This window comes from Pygocentrus nattereri, chromosome 4 (assembly GCF_015220715.1).
Source record: "Pygocentrus nattereri isolate fPygNat1 chromosome 4, fPygNat1.pri, whole genome shotgun sequence".
NCBI classification, from domain to species: domain Eukaryota; kingdom Metazoa; phylum Chordata; class Actinopteri; order Characiformes; family Serrasalmidae; genus Pygocentrus; species Pygocentrus nattereri.
The window spans coordinates 7,664,816-7,686,819 of record NC_051214.1 but is presented as its reverse complement, the minus strand read 5'-3'; the positions used below and the strand labels follow the sequence as shown (position 1 = coordinate 7,686,819).

General features: G+C 36.5%; 1 protein-coding gene across 21 annotated transcripts in view; it reads right to left on the bottom strand.

The window, feature by feature from the left end:
- The window catches only part of LOC108415933 (cell wall protein DAN4-like), a 215,498-nt gene that overhangs the window by 117,480 nt on the left and 76,014 nt on the right, over positions 1-22,004 (bottom strand). For 11 of the 21 annotated variants that reach the window (XR_005130166.1, XM_037537477.1, XM_037537475.1 and 8 more), the window contains 8 exons: positions 20,815-20,907; positions 19,597-19,689; positions 18,395-18,487; positions 17,192-17,284; positions 15,988-16,080; positions 14,770-14,862; positions 13,566-13,658; positions 1,215-1,304 (listed from right to left, as the gene is read on the bottom strand). Coding sequence is in view for 19 of the 21 variants with exons in the window: in XM_037537477.1 (XP_037393374.1) it covers positions 1,215-1,304; positions 13,566-13,658; positions 14,770-14,862; positions 15,988-16,080; positions 17,192-17,284; positions 18,395-18,487; positions 19,597-19,689; positions 20,815-20,907 (741 nt within the window). In the remaining 2 variants the exon portion in view is untranslated. Of the gene's footprint in view, positions 1-23; positions 114-1,214; positions 1,305-11,613; positions 11,991-12,075; positions 12,166-13,565; positions 13,659-14,769; positions 14,863-15,987; positions 16,081-17,191; positions 17,285-18,394; positions 18,488-19,596; positions 19,690-20,814; positions 20,908-22,004 lie in introns of those variants that run through there. The other 10 variants (XR_005130167.1, XM_037537479.1, XM_037537480.1 and 7 more) reach the window with 7 other exon arrangements.

Genomic DNA, 22,004 nt, shown 5'->3' with positions numbered 1-22,004 from the left:
TGCGGTCAGTTTGCCGTACTTACCATCAGGGTTTTGAGAGGAATGTGTGGTTGAAGTGGCTGGTCTGGTCTGCACATTGACCACCGCCCTAGTTGTAGTTGTAGGTGGAGCCTCTGTAGAGAGAGAAGAATTTGATAGTCAGTGAAGGAGCAGAACATCAGCAGGCAGTTCACTGTAGTATTTCAGCGCTGTGTGTTTTGGTGAGTATATTAATAATAAAAAAGGGCTAAAAAAGTATTCACAGTAATAGATGAACTACAGTCTGTAATTAGAACTACAAAGAGCTTCTAGATGGTAAGTGGAGCTGATACAGTGGAAAAGAGAGTAAAAAAAAGAGGTGGATTTAATGTTATGACTGATCTGTAGTATAAGTGAGTATTTATATAAAAATATAAGCCCCTCTCAGACACACACCTCAAGTATTTGTAAATGTAAATTAACCACCCAGCTGAAGGAATAATAATGTGATTAATATCCAAGTTTGGAAAATTTTCTGATTCCTGAGCGCATTATTATTTTAAAATAATATATAATTTTCTGCATTTACTAATATTAATCATATAATTGATGATAGCGATTTTCAATAATTATGTGCAAATATAACACTCAATAACACCATGTGATAAATCATATGTATCATCTCTACGTGTTACATATAGTTTCTTAATGGTAACTTTACTGATTTATCCAAAAGCATCACAAGTGCGTTCAACTGAAAAATAAATTGTTTGTTTATTATGTGTTTACTGGCTTTTTAATGTTTGAGAAATGGGAAATAATTGAACATTTACTGAAACACACATAAACGCACACAAACCCCAAAACACAAGTGTGAGCTTTCAACCTAGGACTGAGAAAATCCATAAAGAAAGAATTTCATAATGAACATAAGTGAACCCATCCTTTACAGTGAACACACTTAAATATGACAAGTTCTGTCCATTTTACTTTAATATATAACATCTAACAAAAATGTAAAATATGCTGGAACTGCTTCTCAGGGAAAGTTTCCCCCAAGATGTTAAACTTATTGAACATATTGAAAAGAAAGAAAATATTAAATACAAAATCTGTCTGAACTTTTGCTCAGGTCACATTTCATGTTCAATTCCACAAAATAAGAAGTGAACGTGCAGAATTTAAAAAAACTCCATACAAAAAATAGGAAAGCAGTCAAATGTTCAGTTCAGCTGCAGTCAGTTTGCTGTACTTACCATCAGGCTTTTGAGAGGAATGTGTGGTTGAAGTGGCTGGTCTGGTCTGCACATTGACCACCGCCCTAGTTGTAGTTGTAGGTGGAGCCTCTGTAGAGAGAGAAGAATTTGATAGTCAGTGAAGGAGCAGAACATCAGCAGGCAGTTCACTGTAGTATTTCAGCACTGTGTGTTTTGGTGAGTATATTAATAATAAAAAAGGGCTAAAAACGTATTCACAGTAAAGATGAACTACAGTCTGTAATTAGAACTACAAAGTGCTTCTAGATGGTAAGTGGAGCTGATACAGTGGAAAAGAGAGTAAAAACAAGAGGTGGATTTAATGTTATGACTGATCTGTAGTAGAAGGAAGTATTAATATAAAAATATAAGCCCCTCTCAGACACACACCTCAAGTATTTGTAAATGTAAATTAACCACCCAGCTGAAGGAATAATAATATGATTAATATCCAAGTTTGGAAAATTTGATTTTAAGGATTCCTGAGCGCATTATTATTTTTAAAAATAATATATAATTTTCTGCATTTATTAATATTAAAAATATAATTGATGATAGCGATTTTCAATAATTATCTGCAAATATAGCACTCAATAACACCATGTGATAAATCATATGTATCATCTCTATGTGTTACATATAGTTTCTTAATGGTAACTTTACTGATTTATCCAAAAGCATCACAAGTGCGTTCAACTGAAAAATAAATTGTTTGTTTATTATGTGTTTACTGGCTTTTGAATGTTTGAGAAATGGGAAATAATTGGACATTTACTGAAACACACATAAACGCACACAAACACCAAAACACAAGTGTGAGCTTTCAACCTAGGATTGAGAAAATACATAAAAATGAAATAATTTCAAAGTGAAAATGAGTGAACACATCCTCACACTTAAATATGACAAGTTCTGTGAATTTTAATTTAATATATAACATCTAACAAAAATGTAAAATATTCTGGAACCGTTGCACAGAGAAAGTTTCCCCCAAGATGTTAAACTTAGCAAATAGTCAGTAACTGTGCATTAAAATGTGCAGACGTGTGTTCTGTAGAGGATGTGTAAATTATTTTCACTTTAAAAATCAATGATGCATGTCGTTTGACCAGGGTGCACAAACTTTTACACACGACTGGAGGTGAGCAGTGATGAGGGGGGCAGTGCTTAGAAAACTCATAGAGTCGGTTCTCTATACTGTTACATTCATTAATATTAATGAAGTTTTGAAATGCAGTTAGAATATAAACTGAGAGTGTTTTACCTTTTAAAGTCAGTCTGATCTTTAAATGAGCATCTTTAATCTCACACCAGTAAACTCCATCATCCTCTTCAGTCAGGTGTGATATGAGTAGAGAGAGATTTCCTGGAGAGTGACCATTAAACAGCTGAACTCTGTTTCCGTACTGACCACTCTCACTGGATATCTCTTCCCGTCTCTTCGTTTTTGTGTTGTCTTTGTTCCATCTGAATTCCTCAGGTGTGGTCTGTAGGTCAGCGCAGTAGCAGGGCAGCAGTACTGACCCTCCTCTATGAGCTGTGATATCCAGTAGTTGTTCTCTGTTCACCAGATCACAGCCTGCAGAAACACATCAGTCAGATGTGATTAATTATCTACTCTTTGCTGTTCTTTTATTTTACATACACAAAAAACAGTTTTATAACCAAAGAAAAGAAAATAGAACAGATAAAATTAAAAGTAAACATTTCAGAATGAATGGACCAGCAGATGCTGTCGAAAAAGAAATGGAAAGAATCTCATTACACTGACTAACATTAAAAGTGGAGAATATTTTTGCCTTCTGCCATAAAGTTACTATTTTGATGATGCTTCTTTTTCACAGCAAAATGCATGTGCATTGATGTAATATAATGCTGTATTTGAGCGTGTCACGTCTCATGGTCATGATAATTGTAGTTTTTTTGGTACATAAATGTAGCTTTGTATGACATCAGTAACTCAGAAACAAGATAAAAAGTCACTCACCTTCAGAGACATGAAGCCCAATGAAGAGAAGATAGAAAGTCAGCAACATCCTCACTAGTAAAGCAACAGTGAGTCCACAGCACACTGACCGCTGCACACCCAGCACTACACTAGCCCTGTATACCACACTGAGTCCACAGCACACTGACCGCTCCACACCCAGCACTACACTAGCCCTGTATACCACACTGAGTCCACAGCTCTCTCAGCAGCTCTTCCCTGGAGTGTAACCCACTCTAATGTCTGTGCAGCTCACAGGAGCTGTGTTTAAACCAGCTAGACCGGAACTCTTCTGTCTTTCAGAGATTTTATCAGCAGCTTCTTCAGAATCACAAACCACACAGAGTGACGTGTTGGTCTCTGAGCCGTGAGAACACTGACTGTTTCCTCTTTTGTGGTGCAGCATTTCACAGCTCACACAAGTGGACATGAGAAACAGACAAATAAAGAGAAGTCATACGCTGCACTTTTCTCCACTCCATCTTTCTGCCACATTGTTCTCATTTGATGTCTCAACTTATTTGCTTACATGTTTGAGTACATTGAACTGTCACTGACCACTTTTTCCTTCATAGTCTCCGTCCTGCAGGAATTTCATAAAACCAAATCCAAAACTGTATGTCGTGGAATTTTGAAGTGCATTTTATATATATATATATACATATGTATAAACTTTTTGTATAGGTATGCCGCCATTTCTCAGCAATGTGTTACTAATTTGTACTATAATTTACAATCTTCTGTCTCAAAGCTTTGTTTAAGCAGTTCTTACATTTTGATGGTTAAAAGTGTGAGAACTAAAACCACATTAAGCTCATGTGCTTTTCTGCATCTTGTTCTTTTTTTATCTGTTATCTCTCCTCTGTGGTCTGATTGGTTGTTCTCTCTGGCCCTTTTATGATGATGAGATGTGATCTCATGGCCATGCATCATCTGTGTGGTCTACATCTCTAAGGTGAAGTAGCTATAATAGCATTAAGTGTGGCTGCCGCAGAGGGGGGGCACTGGGCTACACTGGCTGGAAACCTGAAAAGGCCTCACAGACACAAACACTAGCGTGAGTGACCCAGAGTGCATTATTTACACATACGTGACACATGAAATAAACGTCTCTTTGAAGTTTCGCTTATTTCAGTCTTCTTTAGAGCGCTTCTCACTGTGTGTCCTTAGACACTTTTCATGCTTCTCTCTAAACAAACACCAGCTGACCATGATCAGGGGAGGAGCACCAAACAAATACATGTGGGAAACTTGATAACTCTGCATCTGCTACACACAAGATGCAGTATACAGCTGTCATAGCTGCAGTGATTTACACCACATTAGTTTATATTGCATTTTGTACAGATATGTTTCATTTTTGGCCCATAATAATAATCCACACTCTCTGAAAAAAGGGCTTAAACTGTCTCTGGGGATGTTCACACACATTTATATTACTCCCACACACAGAAAATGTAGCAAAAATAAATAATAATAAAAATAAAAGTTCAGTCAAGCTCAGCTCATGACATCTGGCCCACGTTGGGCCCACACAACACTTGCCATAACCAAAGTCTAGGCCGTCACATGGCAAATGTCCCACGTCTGGCGCCAAACAATAATTGTCAAAACACAAGTCTAGCCTGGCTCATGATATTTGTCCCATGTCTGGCCCAAACATTACATGCTGCAACACAAGTCTAGCCTGGTTCATGACATTTGGTCGACATCTGGCCCACACGACACATAATGCAACCCAAGTCAAGGCCGGATCATAACATTTGGCCCCTGTCTGGCCCACATGACATGTGCTGCAACCCAAGTCTAGCCTAGGCTCATGATATTTTGCCCACATCTGTCTCACATAACACTCGTCATAATCCATGTCTAGCCTGGCTCATGACATTTAGCCCACATTTGCTCCACACAACGCTTGTCAGTGCCATAACTGAGCAATAAGTGCCGAAAGTGGCAGAGATTAGGCCCAAATGTGCCTATCTGGAGTTGCGGTTGTAGGGGACACTGGCAGCAATCTGAGAAAAAAGCCTACTAGAGACATATAAATACTCTTGAGCTCTTTACTTAAACCCAACTTGAAGTCCAATTAGTGAAGGAGACCTATGTTCAAAATAACTTAGAAACCCACAAAAACAGCTGATGTCAGTGCCTTTGTGGCTCCTGGGCCATGAGAAAATGAACTGAGAACATGTTCTCATTTATGGTCCACCATTTCAAAGCTCATAGAAAGCAACTCTGCTGAGGCTGAAAAATTCTAAACGACTTTTTCAGGCCACTGCTGTTCTTTTCATTTTCAATGTAAGTTGTACATATATTTTGTACATGACAGTGGTTTAAAGGTTCGACTGTGTACAGTAAATGAGTACACAGAAAAAAAAAAACACAAACAATGGCTAGCGCTTAGCTATGTTCACACTCCTGTGTAGTTTTACTGCCCCTATAGCAGCAGCAGCTGTTTACCACCTGGATACCCTCCCAGCATCCCAGGAGCACAATGAACCATCATGAAGTTTTGATTAAACTGGTTGGAGTCATCAGTGTTTAAAACGGGAACAGCACTGGTCATCCGAGGCCTTTACTGGCCTCTCACTTGCTAAACACTCAAGCTTCAAGCTCTTTGACCTCAAAGGGCAACTGCAACCTTTCTGAGACAGGATGTTTTTCCCTTTCCATGCAGGCACACCAGTCTCACATGACAGGGGAACACGTTTTCCCCATGCAGAGAAAGGCCATGCGCTACCAACTCAAGTGAGCCACAGGACAGCTTAATAAAGAAGCAGTGAAATTAATTCTGAAGAGCTTCCACGTCACTGGGTCCTACTGTCCCTCAGATGGCTGATCGATCTATCTATCTATCTATCTATCTATCTATCTATCTATCTATCTATCTATCTATCTATCTGTCTATCTGTCTGTCTGTCTGTCTGTCTGTCTGTCTGTCTGTCTGTCTGTCTGTCTGTCTATCTATCTATCTATCTATCTATCTATCTATCTATCTATCTATCTATCTATCTATCTATCTATCTATCTATCTATCTACCTGTCTATCTATCTATCTATGCTCCCTTTTGGAAACTCTACCCAGAATTACAGTACTGCTTTTCACTGTTCTGCCAATGATACACAACTTTGTCTGCCACTGAAGTCAAATGACGTCTTTTCTTTGAATGCTTTTGGAGCATTGGACTCTGATTACCTGCTTGTTCTGGCTTATTTTTCTACACACACCCTGGGTCAGTCTATTAGGTCATTTTATAGGGTTATTTCTAAGTTTCTGTGCAGGCCAGTTGGTGGTTTACAGCTGTATCTTATGTCAATGCAGGAAAATAATGTCACATATTTTACTCAGACATTGAATATTTGAGTGATAAGTTACAGCATTAGTAAACAAATATTAAATTCCAGCATGTTGTGGGTACATATTGCAGTAACAAGGCACACATTGTGCAGCACATACACTTATATGTACATCTGGACCTTACATGTCCAAAAGTTTGTAGACACCTGCTCAACATTATGTCTGAAATTGAAGATATAATTACAGAGTTTGTTTCTTCTTTACTGAAGTAACAGTCTGCTATTCTGGGAAGGCTTAGATGTTGGAACATTGCTCTAAGGATCTGATTACATTCAGCCAAAAGAGCATTAGTGCAGTCAGGTACTGATGTTGGATCACAGACACCACTTTAACTCATCCCAGAGGTATTGGATGGTGCTGTATCACTCCAGGGAGTGCAGTTCCAGTGTTCCACAGCACAAACAGGGGAGGATTCATTCCTCTCTAGCTGACGCTGGGCATGGGCTGCCATCAGAAGTGAATTCCAGTCATGTGATACACAGAAAAACAATGCAAACTGACCAAAGGCACTTTCCTTAATGGTGTCATATAGTCAGTTATAATGGTCCCAATCAATTTGTATACAGTTACATTTTCACATGAATTCCAAGCTTAACTTTAGTGACATGAAGTGTGACAACAACTTCACCCAAGTTACTCAGCAAAAACCCAGCTGTCATCACACTGCTAGGTTTTAAGAAATTTTGCTGACTCCTCCACAACTATCAAGCCATAAACCCAGCTGCCTCTTGAGTCCTTACGCCATTAGAAAACTAATTGTTTCCTCATATGTGTTGCATCATTTCACAATTCTACTTTAAATCGAGGACATGGTTTTACATGAAAACACTACACATGAAATCCTCATGCAATATCTGCTTTGACATGTTTAAGTCTTAGTAGTTGCATGTGACACTATCTGTAATCGTACAGACACATAAACACTGCAGACCTCTTTACTTGACCCCACGTCCTGTTACCAAAGAAGCTCTGTGCTCAAAATAAGTGACAAAACCATGACTACCAAAAACCCAGCTGACAGCACAGTGCCTTCTTGGCCCCTGGGCTGTGAGAAAAGTAGCTGTTTACTTGTTTGTGGTTTGATTTTCAATGTAGGTTGCTTATATATTCTTATATGATATCAAAAAATACCGCAATGAATATAGAGGATTTCTTTGTTGTGTGCAGACTGTAAGTAAAAGGTTCTGTGCTGGTACATTTTTTTGTTCCCGAAGGTACAAACGATGCAAATGTGCCCTCATATGTACAACAGTGGTTCCAATGGTATCCTTTACATAGTCCACAGTGCCTGTTACAGTATGTTTGTTCTTGCTCATGAGAAAACGTGCTGCTTCCTTTTTTGTGGTGCATCTTTTATCAGTTTGTTAAAACCCACAAAGATGCAGCTACAGTTCCTTGCAGTGTGCACATCTACCACTTGTGAATCCTGCTCCACAGTGAGAGTCTGAGAAACAGGAGAAATCATGCATGTGTTCCATTTCAGGGTAAAGTTTGTATTTGTACCTTCCCAAATCCTAATGTTAAAAACAAAACACTAAAATAAAAATGAAGTCAATATAATACACTTAAAAATAGTAGTGCAAAGACATGCGCTTCAGTTATGTGGCCTAACTAAGGGGACTGATGCTACACCCCCCCAAGACGATTTAGTACCTAGTGGGCAACTAGTTGTGGTTTATCCAAAACATCTCAAAGGCATTTGGTGGCATATTAACTGACATGGAGGTTTGTCATCCTATACATATGAGGACATCTATAGGTTTCTATTGATTTTGTGTTACTGTAGCTAAATAACTAAATAACAGATAGGTGTCTGGACTCATAGGACTCAAAATAACTGTCCAGTGGTGTTGCCAAGATGGACAGTCTTTCCAGTAGGGAATTTGATTGAATGTGGAATGTGTGACTGTAGTGGGAAAAGCCCAAAACATCCTCAAAAACACAAAAAAAATCACCAACCTGAGGTCTCAGGGCCTCTTGGCCGTGAGAAAACTTGCTGCTGCCCTTTTTGTGGTGCCTCATTTAAACAGTTAAAAAACCCACAATGAAGCAGCAACTTTTCAACATACACATCAACCACGTGTGAACGCTGCTCCACAGTGAGAGTCTGAGAAACAGAAGGGATCATGCACATGTCCCAGTTTCAGAACCTGCAGTCCTTCAGTGGACGGTACCCTGATGTTCATGCAGCAGAGACAAAGTTTGCTCATGCACACATTCCAATTTACATCCCTGCTCACACGGCTGATGTGATGGTGTGAAGATGTGTGGAGAACATTTGTTATTTTAAGCTGTGAGAACATTTGCTGCTTCAGTAGTGATGCATCATTTTAGGACCCTAGCACTATTAGGTGTGTTTAGTTTCCCTGTTTTTGTCAGTTCCTCATTCAGTTGTTATAACTCTAGTAAATATATGCGACAGCCACCTGCTATATTTTGTTTTATTTTCAGAAGACATGTGGCTTCTCAAATATGTAATCGCCTGAGTTGTAAATGCCCACAGAAGTTTGATATTCCTGTGAAACTGGACGTTTTGATGGCTTATTACTGTGACACAGTATAAGAGAAGCATCAGGCGGACTTATTTGTCTTGATATTCTCACCTGTAGGACACATGCAGGTTGCTGAAACTGCATGTGACGGACTGACACAGCAGCCAGGCCTATGAGTGTTTTGTTCAGGGCCAATATGGCTAATATTCCGGCTAATAAAGCCCTGCTTTATTATGGATTACTGACAGATGCTTCACTGGACCGCTAGTTATAGAAATGGTGTATTTGTCAGTTTCTAACCATATGTAGAGTAAACTGCTGCATTAAAGCACTCCTGACTTATAACAAGACAAGGGGTGACTTGTGACGCAAAAAACATCACGAGAGAGAGAGAGAGAGAGAGAGAGAGAGAGAGAGAGACAGAGAGAGAGACAGAGAAGAGGCGGGGGTAGAATCACAGCAACACAACTGAATATTCATGTGCTTTCAGCTGCAGTCAGTGTCCAGTACTTACTATTAGGCCTTTGAGATGAATGTGTGGTTGAAGTGGCTGGTCTGGTCTGTACACTGACCACTGCAGTATATGTTGTAGTTGGAGGTGGACCCTCTGTAGAGAGAGAAGAGTTTAACAGTCAGTGCAGGAAGAGCACGTCAGTAAACAGCTCAGTGTAGAGACACCGAACATCAACCTTTTATTTTTTTTGCAAATCATTTTGAACGAGCAGAACAGGGTTTATTAAATACACACATGTTCATCTTTAGACATGTGACTATAAAAGGAGAAGAAAGCTAAACAGCACAGACATGTGTAATAAATACCTAACATGGTCATGTCCAGCCGGATTAGAGCCCATTTAGTTTCATGAACATTGAAAGAATAACAAGCTAATAAATATTAAAGTCTGGACAATGTCTTTAGTTTAAACATTTAAAATTGCAGAGCTGTTGACAAATAACAAATGGAATTATCTACCATTTTAGTGTAAGGAACGTTGAGTGGAAAATTAAAAGTTTTCTTCATGATAACTTTCTTCCCCTGTATATTCCCTAATCAGTGTCATCAGTACAATGAGCTGAGTGATTCACACCAATGAGCCCAAACATTAGGACCACCTGCCTCATATGAAGTTGGTCCTCTGTCCAGGCCAGGGTACATCGCGATTTGATGTTCAGGCCCTGCCTTCTGGCAGGCTCTCTGCTGTGTCTGATCCACTCGCACCAGCACAACGCACACTAACACACCACCAGCACATCAGTGTTACTGCAGTGCTGAGAATGATCCACTACACAAATAGTGCCGGCTCTGTGAGGGTCCATGGGGGTCCTGAGCACTAAAGAACAGGGTAAAAGGGGGCTAACAAAGTTTCAGAGAAACAGATGGACTACAGTCTGTAACTGTAGAACTACAAAGTGCAGCTATATAGTAAGTGGAGCTGATAAAGTGGACAATCAGCATAGAAACAAGGAGGTGGTCATAATGTTGTACCTGATTGGTGTATATATAGTTGTCATAACTGCTACAGCCTGCATTGAAACATATGTATCAGTTTCGTCCTGTAAGAAAGATCTCCACTCTCAGAGCAACAGAACTGAATGGTCATAGGGGCAGTTCACACATGTGTGGTTGAGACTGGGCAGAGAGACAGCAGTTTCTCAAAGAATCGTGATTGTAGGATTTTGGGGTCAACAAGTCTACAAAACTCCACTGCAATGACACCACAATGCCAACAAACAGTTTGGAAGGAGCGCTGGAAGAAAGCCAGTTTAATCCAACCACAAAGTGTTTGAATGCAACTCAGTTCTAGAATCAGATGAGAAAGAAGACAGTTTTTCTACACAAACTCTCAAAGCAGGAACATAAAAAGACACAAGTATGGATTGAAATCTGTGTATATATATGAATGACATCACCAAACTGCATGAACTGCAAGTGATATTAATTAAAAGCTATTTAGCTGCCTCTGCAAAAAGCCTAATCTGGGTGTCTTCCCAGAAGAACAGTAATGAAAACGAGCATCTATATCCACACAAAAAGTGTTGAATAACCACAAAATGAAAGATTTCAAGTGTATCATCCCTGTCCTGGACCTAAACACTACAGTACAAAGAAGTCTGGGAGTCTGGAGGATCTGGAGAGCTTCTGTATTGAGGAGTGGGCTCTCAAGATTCAGTGCTGTTATGTTGGCAAACAAAGGTGACACAAAGTATTAAATGCAAGGGGGGCTATAATAATGACACACATGGTTTTGTTAAATAAATAATAAGGAAAACATTTTTATAATCCTTGTTCATTCATAGTTACACATAAATTGACATAAATGTAGAATCACATAAAATATCAGTGATGCGTCTTTTTTCATGGTTTAATTTTGATGTTTTCTTGATATCATTAAAAGTAAAATTTATCCAGTTAAGACAATGAAATTTGTACAGAGCCATGAAATTTTACAGAGCAAAAATATGAATACATGAAGCAGAAATAAAAATAATAATAATAATAATAAGAATAATAATAATGATAATAATGTTATATTAACCCCAAAATCTTTTTACATACTAAGGCTTTTTGTTCAATCTCTACAGGGACTTCAATGAAAGCCGGTTGTTTTGGCTTATAAAAGTGTGTAATAAAACCTTGGGCCTCCTGGCAGGTCGTGGCCACATAAAAGGTCAAAATATTATGCTATTACATGTATAATAATACATCATATTATGTCGCATTTAATGTGCAATATTACAATTGTATCATTAGCAGTTCAGCTTAAAAAAATAAGATACATATCTTGACACTTTATGAACATCACCAGCAGAGAAATTCTTCCACTCGTGATTTTAGGAGGTTTTGTCTTCTGTATGGTGACGTCATGCCAGTGTTGCAAAAATACACTAATCCAGACTGACCACTCCATCAGCAGTGCTGTAGGTAACTCTGGCAGGATCTGACAGAGATAAATAAAATACTTGATAAATTAAGACACACAAGAAATTATTATGATTACAACAGCTTGACTGTGTAGTTTGTACCTTGGGTTCTCTTGGTGTGATAAACCACAGCTACTATAATGTGGAGAAAGATCACAACGACCAAGGCGAAGGGGATGTAGGGCAGAGGTTCTGGAACAAGAAGTGGGTCATTTTAGTCCTTTTCTCTCACATAGTGAGTATTTATTTAATCATCTGAGTGCATTTACATATGTTCTTAAAGATGTGGACACAATCTGGACAACATTCATTAGATTTGTATATCAGTGTGTTTTTAAACAGCTACCAACACAGCTACAAAACAACGACATCATCTTCCTCTAATTACATTTTATGTCAGTTGACATGACAATTTGCATGAACAATGTGCATTTATTCCACACAGTGGAACCTCACAGTGAGCAGCTCTTTCCAGAGACACAGAGAGAAGCTAGATTGTGTCTACCTGCCACATTCAGATCATTGTCCACAACATTGGTGCTGAAGCTGAGCTGGAGGATGCAGGTTCAGCACCATGGACAGTGACCAACTGGATTGGAACAAGATAAAAAGCTACAAAAATGGGTGAGAACTTCTCTGACAGTGGGTAGAGATTTCTGAAATTAGGCCATTTACATATTCTGCTCAGTTTACTAAAGTTTCATCCACTTGCTAAAGCTGGTTTTGGACTGATGTTTTAGAAATGGGAAACTGTAGCAGGCACCTGAACCCAGGGCCCCAACGATGGCCACGAGAGCCTGCAGGAAGGCAGGGCCTGAACACCAAATGGTAATGAACTCCAATGAGGATGACAGGGGAGAGATCTGCTAGCGAGTGGGGGATGACGCACAAATCCTGACCAGCCACAAGAGAGGAGACGATGACGGACACAAGAAGCATGAAAGAGGGAAAATCAGCAAATTAGAATGTTTTCACTGCAGGACCAGAAGCGCTGCCCAGATGCTTGGGACGTGGGACTCGTGCACACCCATCCATTGCCCCCCTACACTCATTTGCTGCCTTCCTCTCCCTGACGGGCTTTGTCTCCACTCTGAGTTTAGGCGCCACCTTCCTGCAGGATTTCACAGCTGGGGACAGGCCCATGCCACAGAAACATTTGGACAATTTTTTACCGGAATACACATGAAAGCACACAAACACCAAGTGTGAGCTTTGAACCTAGAAAATGTAACAAAATACATAAAAATGAAATAATTTCAACATGAACATAAGTGAACATCCTTTACAGTGAACACACTTAAATATGACACGCTCTGTCATTTTTACTTTAATATATAACATCTAACAAAAATGTAAAATATGCTGGAACTGCTGCACAGGGAAAGTTTCCCCCAAGATGTTAAACTTATTTAACATATTGAAAAGAAAGAAAATATTAAATACAAAATCTGTCAGAACTTTTGCTCAGGTCACATTTCATGTTCAATTCCACAAAATAAGAAGTGAACGTGCAGAATTTAAAAAAACTCCATACAAAAAATAGGAAAGCAGTAAAATGTTCAGTTCAGCTGCAGTCAGTTTGCTATACTTACCATCAGGCTTTTGAGTGGAATGTGTGGTTGAAGTGGCTGGTCTGGTCTGCACACTGACCACTGTCCTAGTTGGTGTAGTTGTAGGTGGACCCTCTGTAGAGAGAGAAGAATTTGATAGTCAGTGAAGGAGCAGAACATCAGCAGGCAGTTCACTGTAGTATTTCAGCGCTGTGTGTTTTGGTGAGTATATTATTAATAATAAAGGGCTAAAAAAGTATTCACAGTAATAGATGAGCTACAGTCTGTAATTAGAACTACAAAGAGCTTCTAGATGGTAAGTGGAGCTGATACAGTGGAAAAGAGAGTAAAAACAAGAGGTGGATTTAATGTTATGACTGATCTGTAGTATAAGTGAGTATTTATATAAAAATATAAGCCCCTCTCAGACACACACCTCAAGTATTTGTAAATGTAAATTAACCACCCAGCTGAAGGAATAATAATATGATTAATATCCAAGTTTGGAAAATTTGATTTTAAGGATTCCTGAGCGCATTATTATTTTAAAAATAATATATAATTTTCTGCATTTATTAATATTAATCCTATAATTGATTATACAATTTTCAATAATTATCTGCAAATATAGCACTCAATAATACCATGTGATAAATCATATGTATCATCTCTATGTGTTACATATAGTTTCTAAATGGTAACTTTACTGATTTCTCCAAAAGCATCACAAGTGCGTTCAACTGAAAAATAAATTGTTTGTTTATTATGTGTTTACTGGCTTTTGAATGTTTGAGAAATGGGAAATAATTGGACATTTACTGAAACACACATAAACACACACAAACACCAAAATACAAGTGTGAGCTTTCAACCTAGAAAATGTAACAAAATACATAAAAATGAAATAATTTCAACATGAACATAAGTGAACATCCTTTACAGTGAACACACTTAAATATGACACGCTCTGTCATTTTTAGTTTAATATATAACATCTAACAAAAATGTAAAATATGCTGGAACTGTTGCACAGGGAAAGTTTCCCCCAAGATGTTAAACTTATTGAACATATTGAAAAGAAAGAAAATATTAAATACAAAATCTGTCAGAACTTTTGCTCAGGTCACATTTCATGTTCATTTCCACAAAATAAGAAGTGAACGTGCAGAATTTAAAAAAACTCCATACAAAAAATAGGAAAGCAGTCAAATGTTCAGTTCAGCTGCAGTCAGTTTGCTGTACTTACCATCAGGCTTTTGAGAGGAATGTGTGGTTGAAGTGGCTGGTCTGGTCTGCACACTGACCACTGCCCTAGTTGGTGTAGTTGTAGGTGGACCCTCTGTAGAGAGAGAAGAATTTGATAGTCAGTGAAGGAGCAGAACATCAGCAGGCAGTTCACTGTAGTATTTCAGCGCTGTGTGTTTTGGTGAGTATATTATTAATAATAAAGGGCTAAAAAAGTATTCACAGTAATAGATGAGCTACAGTCTGTAATTAGAACTACAAAGTGCTTCTAGATGGTAAGTGGAGCTTATCCAGTGGAAAAGAGAGTAAAAACAAGAGGTGGATTTAATGTTATGACTGATCTGTAGTATAAGTAAGTATTTATATAAAAATATAAGCCCCTCTCAGACACACACCTCAAGTATTTGTAAATGTAAATTAACCACCCAGCTGAAGGAATAATAATATGATTAATATCCAAGTTTGGAAAATTTGATTTTAAGGATTCCTGAGCGCATTATTATTTTAAAAATAATATATAATTTTCTGCATTTATTAATATTAATCCTATAATTGATTATACGATTTTCAATAATTATCTGCAAATATAGCACTCAATAATACCATGTGATAAATCATATGTATCATCTCTATGTGTTACATATAGTTTCTAAATGGTAACTTTACTGATTTCTCCAAAAGCATCACAAGTGCGTTCAACTGAAAAATACATTGTTTGTTTATTATGTGTTTACTGGCTTTTGAATGTTTGAGAAATGGGAAATAATTGGACATTTACTGAAACACACATAAACACACACAAACACCAAAACACAAGTGTGAGCTTTCAACCTAGAAAATGTAACAAAATACATAAAAATGAAATAATTTCAACATGAACATAAGTGAACATCCTTTACAGTGAACACACTTAAATATGACACGCTCTGTCATTTTTAGTTTAATATATAACATCTAACAAAAATGTAAAATATGCTGGAACTGTTGCACAGGGAAAGTTTCCCCCAAGATGTTAAACTTATTGAACATATTGAAAAGAAAGAAAATATTAAATACAAAATCTGTCAGAACTTTTGCTCAGGTCACATTTCATGTTCAATTCCACAACATGTTCATTTCCACAAAATAAGAAGAACGTGCAGAATTTAAAAAACTCCATACAAAAAATAAGAAAGCAGTCAAATGTTCAGTTCAGCTGCAGTCAGTTTGCTGTACTTACCATCAGGCTTTTGAGAGGAATGTGTGGCTGAAGTGGCTGGTATTGTCTGCACACTGACCACTGTCCTAGTTGGTGTAGTTGTAGGTGGACCCTCTGTATAGAGAGAAGAATTAGATAGTCAGTGAAGGAGCAGAACATCAGCAGGCAGTTCACTGTAATATTTCAGCGCTGTGTGTTTTGGTGAGTATATTAATAATAAAAAAGGGCTAAAAAAGTATTCACAGTAAAGATGAACTACAGTCTGTAATTAGAACTACAAAGTGCTTCTAGATGGTAAGTAGAGCTGATACAGTGGAAAAGAGAGTAAAAACAAGAGGTGGATTTAATGTTATGACTGATCTGTAGTATAAGTAAGTATTTATATAAAAATATAAGCCCCTCTCAGACACACACCTCAAGTATTTGTAAATGTAAATTAACCACCCAGCTGAAGGAATAATAATATGATTAATATCCAAGTTTGGAAAATTTGATTTTAAGGATTCCTGAGCGCATTATTATTTTAAAATAATACATAATTTTCTGCATTTATTAATATTAATCCTATAATTGATTATACGATTTTCAATAATTATCTGCAAATATAGCACTCAATAACACCATGTGATAAATCATATGTATCATCTCTATGTGTTACATATAGTTTCTTAATGGTAACTTTACTGATTTCTCCAAAAGCATCACAAGTGCGTTCAACTGAAAAATAAATTGTTTGTTTATTATGTGTTTACTGGCTTTTGAATGTTTGAGAAATGGGAAATAATTGGACATTTACTGAAACACACATAAACACACACAAACACCAAAATACAAGTGTGAGCTTTCAACCTAGAAAATGTAACAAAATACATAAAAATGAAATAATTTCAACATGAACATAAGTGAACCCATCCTGTACAGGGAACACACTTAAATATGACACGCTCTGTCATTTTTAGTTTAATATATAACATCTAACAAAAATGTAAAATATGCTGGAACTGTTGCACAGGGAAAGTTTCCCCCAAGATGTTAAACTTATTGAACATATTGAAAAGAAAGAAAATATTAAATACAAAATCTGTCTGAACTTTTGCTCAGGTCACATTTCATGATCATTTCCACAAAATAAGAAGTGAACGTGCAGAATTTAAAAAAACTCCATACAAAAAATAGGAAAGCAGTCAAATGTTCAGTTCAGCTGCAGTCAGTTTGCTGTACTTACCATCAGGCTTTTGAGAGGAATGTGTGGTTGAAGTGGCTGGTCTGGTCTGCACATTGACCACTGTCCTAGTTGGTGTAGTTGTAGGTGGACCCTCTGTAGAGAGAGAAGAATTTGATAGTCAGTGAAGGAGCAGAACATCAGCAGGCAGTTTACTGTAATATTTCAGCGCTGTGTGTTTTGGTGAGTATATTAATAATAAAAAAGGGCTAAAAAAGTATTCACAGTAAAGATGAACTACAGTCTGTAATTAGAACTACAAAGTGCTTCTAGATGGTAAGTGGAGCTGATACAGTGGAAAAGAGAGTAAAGACAAGAGGTGGATTTAATGTTATGACTGATCTGTAGTATAAGTAAGTAATTATATAAAAATATAAGCCCCTCTCAGACACACACCTCAAGTATTTGTAAATGTAAAATTAACCACCCAGCTGAAGAAATAATAATATGATTAATATCCAAGTTTGGAAAATTTGATTTTAAGGATTCCTGAGCGCATTATTATTTTAAAATAAAACATAATTTTCTGCATTTATTAATATTAATCCTATAATTGATTATACGATTTTCAATAATTATCTGCAAATATAGCACTCAATAATACCATGTGATAAATCATATGTATCATCTCTATGTGTTACATATAGTTTCTAAATGGTAACTTTACTGATTTCTCCAAAAGCATCACAAGTGCGTTCAACTGAAAAATAAATTGTTTGTTTATTATGTGTTTACTGGCTTTTGAATGTTTGAGAAATGGGAAATAATTGGACATTTACTGAAACACACATGAACACACACAAACACCAAAATACAAGTGTGAGCTTTGAACCTAGAAAATGTAACAAAATACATAAAAATGAAATAATTTCAACATGAACATAAGTGAACATCCTTTACAGTGAACACACTTAAATATGACACGCTCTGTCATTTTTACTTTAATATATAACATCTAACAAAAATGTAAAATATGCTGGAACTGTTGCACAGAGAAAGTTTCCCCCAAGATGTTAAACTTATTTAACATATTGAAAAGAAAGAAAATATTAAATACAAAATCTGTCAGAACTTTTGCTCAGGTCACATTTCATGTTCAATTCCACAAAATAAGAAGTGAACGTGCAGAATTTAAAAAAACTCCATACAAAAAATAGGAAAGCAGTAAAATGTTCAGTTCAGCTGCAGTCAGTTTGCTATACTTACCATCAGGCTTTTGAGTGGAATGTGTGGTTGAAGTGGCTGGTCTGGTCTGCACACTGACCACTGTCCTAGTTGGTGTAGTTGTAGGTGGACCCTCTGTAGAGAGAGAAGAATTTGATAGTCAGTGAAGGAGCAGAACATCAGCAGGCAGTTCACTGTAATATTTCAGCGCTGTGTGTTTTGGTGAGTATATTATTAATAATAAAGGGCTAAAAAAGTATTCACAGTAATAGATGAACTACAGTCTGTAATTAGAACTACAAAGTGCTTCTAGATGGTAAGTGGAGCTGATACAGTGGAAAAGAGAGTAAAAACAAGAGGTGGATTTAATGTTATGACTGATCTGTAGTATAAGTGAGTATTTATATAAAAATATAAGCCCCTCTCAGACACACACCTCAAGTATTTGTAAATGTAAATTAACCACCCAGCTGAAGGAATAATAATATGATTAATATCCAAGTTTGGAAAATTTGATTTTAAGGATTCCTGAGCGCATTATTATTTTAAAAATAATATATAATTTTCTGCATTTATTAATATTAATCCTATAATTGATTATACAATTTTCAATAATTATCTGCAAATATAGCACTCAATAATACCATGTGATAAATCATATGTATCATCTCTATGTGTTACATATAGTTTCTTAATGGTAACTTTACTGATTTCTCCAAAAGCATCACAAGTGCGTTCAACTGAAAAATAAATTGTTTGTTTATTATGTGTTTACTGGCTTTTGAATGTTTGAGAAATGGGAAATAATTGGACATTTACTGAAACACACATAAACACACAAACACCAAAATACAAGTGTGAGCTTTGAACCTAGAAAATGTAACAAAATACATAAAAATGAAATAATTTCAACATGAACATAAGTGAACATCCTTTACAGTGAACACACTTAAATATGACACGCTCTGTCATTTTTAGTTTAATATATAACATCTAACAAAAATGTAAAATATGCTGGAACTGCTTCTCAGGGAAAGTTTCCCCCAAGATGTTAAACTTATTGAACATATTGAAAAGAAAGAAAATATTAAATACAAAATCTGTCAGAACTTTTGCTCAGGTCACATTTCATGTTCATTTCCACAAAATAAGAAGTGAACGTGCAGAATTTAAAAAAACTCCATACAAAAAATAGGAAAGCAGTCAAATGTTCAGTTCAGCTGCAGTCAGTTTGCTGTACTTACCATCAGACTTTTGAGTGGAATGTGTGGTTGAAGTGGCTGGTCTGGTCTGCACACTGACCACTGTCCTAGTTGGTGTAGTTGTAGGTGGACCCTCTGTAGAGAGAGAAGAATTTGATAGTCAGTGAAGGAGCAGAACATCAGCAGGCAGTTCACTGTAGTATTTCAGCGCTGTGTGTTTTGGTGAGTATATTATTAATAATAAAGGGCTAAAAAAGTATTCACAGTAATAGATGAGCTACAGTCTGTAATTAGAACTACAAAGAGCTTCTAGATGGTAAGTGGAGCTTATCCAGTGGAAAAGAGAGTAAAAACAAGAGGTGGATTTAATGTTATGACTGATCTGTAGTATAAGTAAGTATTTATATAAAAATATAAGCCCCTCTCAGACACACACCTCAAGTATTTGTAAATGTAAATTAACCACCCAGCTGAAGGAATAATAATATGATTAATATCCAAGTTTGGAAAATTTTATTTTAAGGATTCCTGAGCGCATTATTATTTTAAAAATAATATATAATTTTCTGCATTTATTAATATTAATCCTATAATTGATTATACGATTTTCAATAATTATCTGCAAATATAGCACTCAATAATACCATGTGATAAATCATATGTATCATCTCTATGTGTTACATATAGTTTCTAAATGGTAACTTTACTGATTTCTCCAAAAGCATCACAAGTGCGTTCAACTGAAAAATACATTGTTTGTTTATTATGTGTTTACTGGCTTTTGAATGTTTGAGAAATGGGAAATAATTGGACATTTACTGAAACACACATAAACACACACAAACACCAAAACACAAGTGTGAGCTTTCAACCTAGAAAATGTAACAAAATACATAAAAATGAAATAATTTCAACATGAACATAAGTGAACATCCTTTACAGTGAACACACTTAAATATGACACGCTCTGTCATTTTTAGTTTAATATATAACATCTAACAAAAATGTAAAATATGCTGGAACTGTTGCACAGGGAAAGTTTCCCCCAAGATGTTAAACTTATTGAACATATTGAAAAGAAAGAAAATATTAAATACAAAATCTGTCAGTACTTTTGCTCAGGTCACATTTCATGTTCAATTCCACAACATGTTCATTTCCACAAAATAAGAAGAACGTGCAGAATTTAAAAAACTCCATACAAAAAATAAGAAAGCAGTCAAATGTTCAGTTCAGCTGCGGTCAGTTTGCTGTACTTACCATCAGGCTTTTGAGAGGAATGTGTGGCTGAAGTGGCTGGTATTGTCTGCACACTGACCACTGTCCTAGTTGGTGTAGTTGTAGGTGGACCCTCTGTAGAGAGAGAAGAATTTGATAGTCAGTGAAGGAGCAGAACATCAGCAGGCAGTTCACTGTAATATTTCAGCGCTGTGTGTTTTGGTGAGTATATTAATAATAAAAAAGGGCTAAAAAAGTATTCACAGTAAAGATGAACTACAGTCTGTAATTAGAACTACAAAGAGCTTCTAGATGGTAAGTGGAGCTGATACAGTGGGAAAGAGAGTAAAAACAAGAGGTGGATTTAATGTTATGACTGATCTGTAGTATAAGTGAGTATTTATATGAAAATATAAGCCCCTCTCAGACACACACCTCAAGTATTTGTAAATGTAAATTAACCACCCAGCTGAAGGAATAATAATATGATTAATATCCAAGTTTGGAAAATTTGATTTTAAGGATTCCTGAGCGCATTATTATTTTAAAAATAATATATAATTTTCTGCATTTATTAATATTAATCCTATAATTGATTATACGATTTTCAATAATTATCTGCAAATGTAGCACTCAATAATACCATGTGATAAATCATATGTATCATCTCTATGTGTTACATATAGTTTCTAAATGGTAACTTTACTGATTTCTCCAAAAGCATCACAAGTGCGTTCAACTGAAAAATAAATTGTTTGTTTATTATGTGTTTACTGGCTTTTGAATGTTTGAGAAATGGGAAATAATTGAACATTTACTGAAACACACATAAACGCACACAAACACCAAAACACAAGTGTGAGCTTTCAACCTAGGATTGAGAAAATACATAAAAATGAAATAATTTCAAAGTGAAAATGAGTGAACACATCCTCACACTGAAATATGACAAGTTCTGTGAATTTTAATTTAATATATAACATCTAACAAAAATGTAAAATATGCTGGAACCGTTGCACAGAGAAAGTTTCCCCCAAGATGTTAAACTTAGCAAATAGTCAGTAACTGTGCATTAAAATGTGCAGACGTGTGTTCTGTAGAGGATGTGTAAATTATTTTCACTTTAAAAATCAATGATGCATGTTGATTGACCAGGGTGCACAAACTTTTACACACGACTGGAGGTGAGCAGTGATGAGGGGGGCAGTGCTTAGAAAACTCATAGAGTCGGT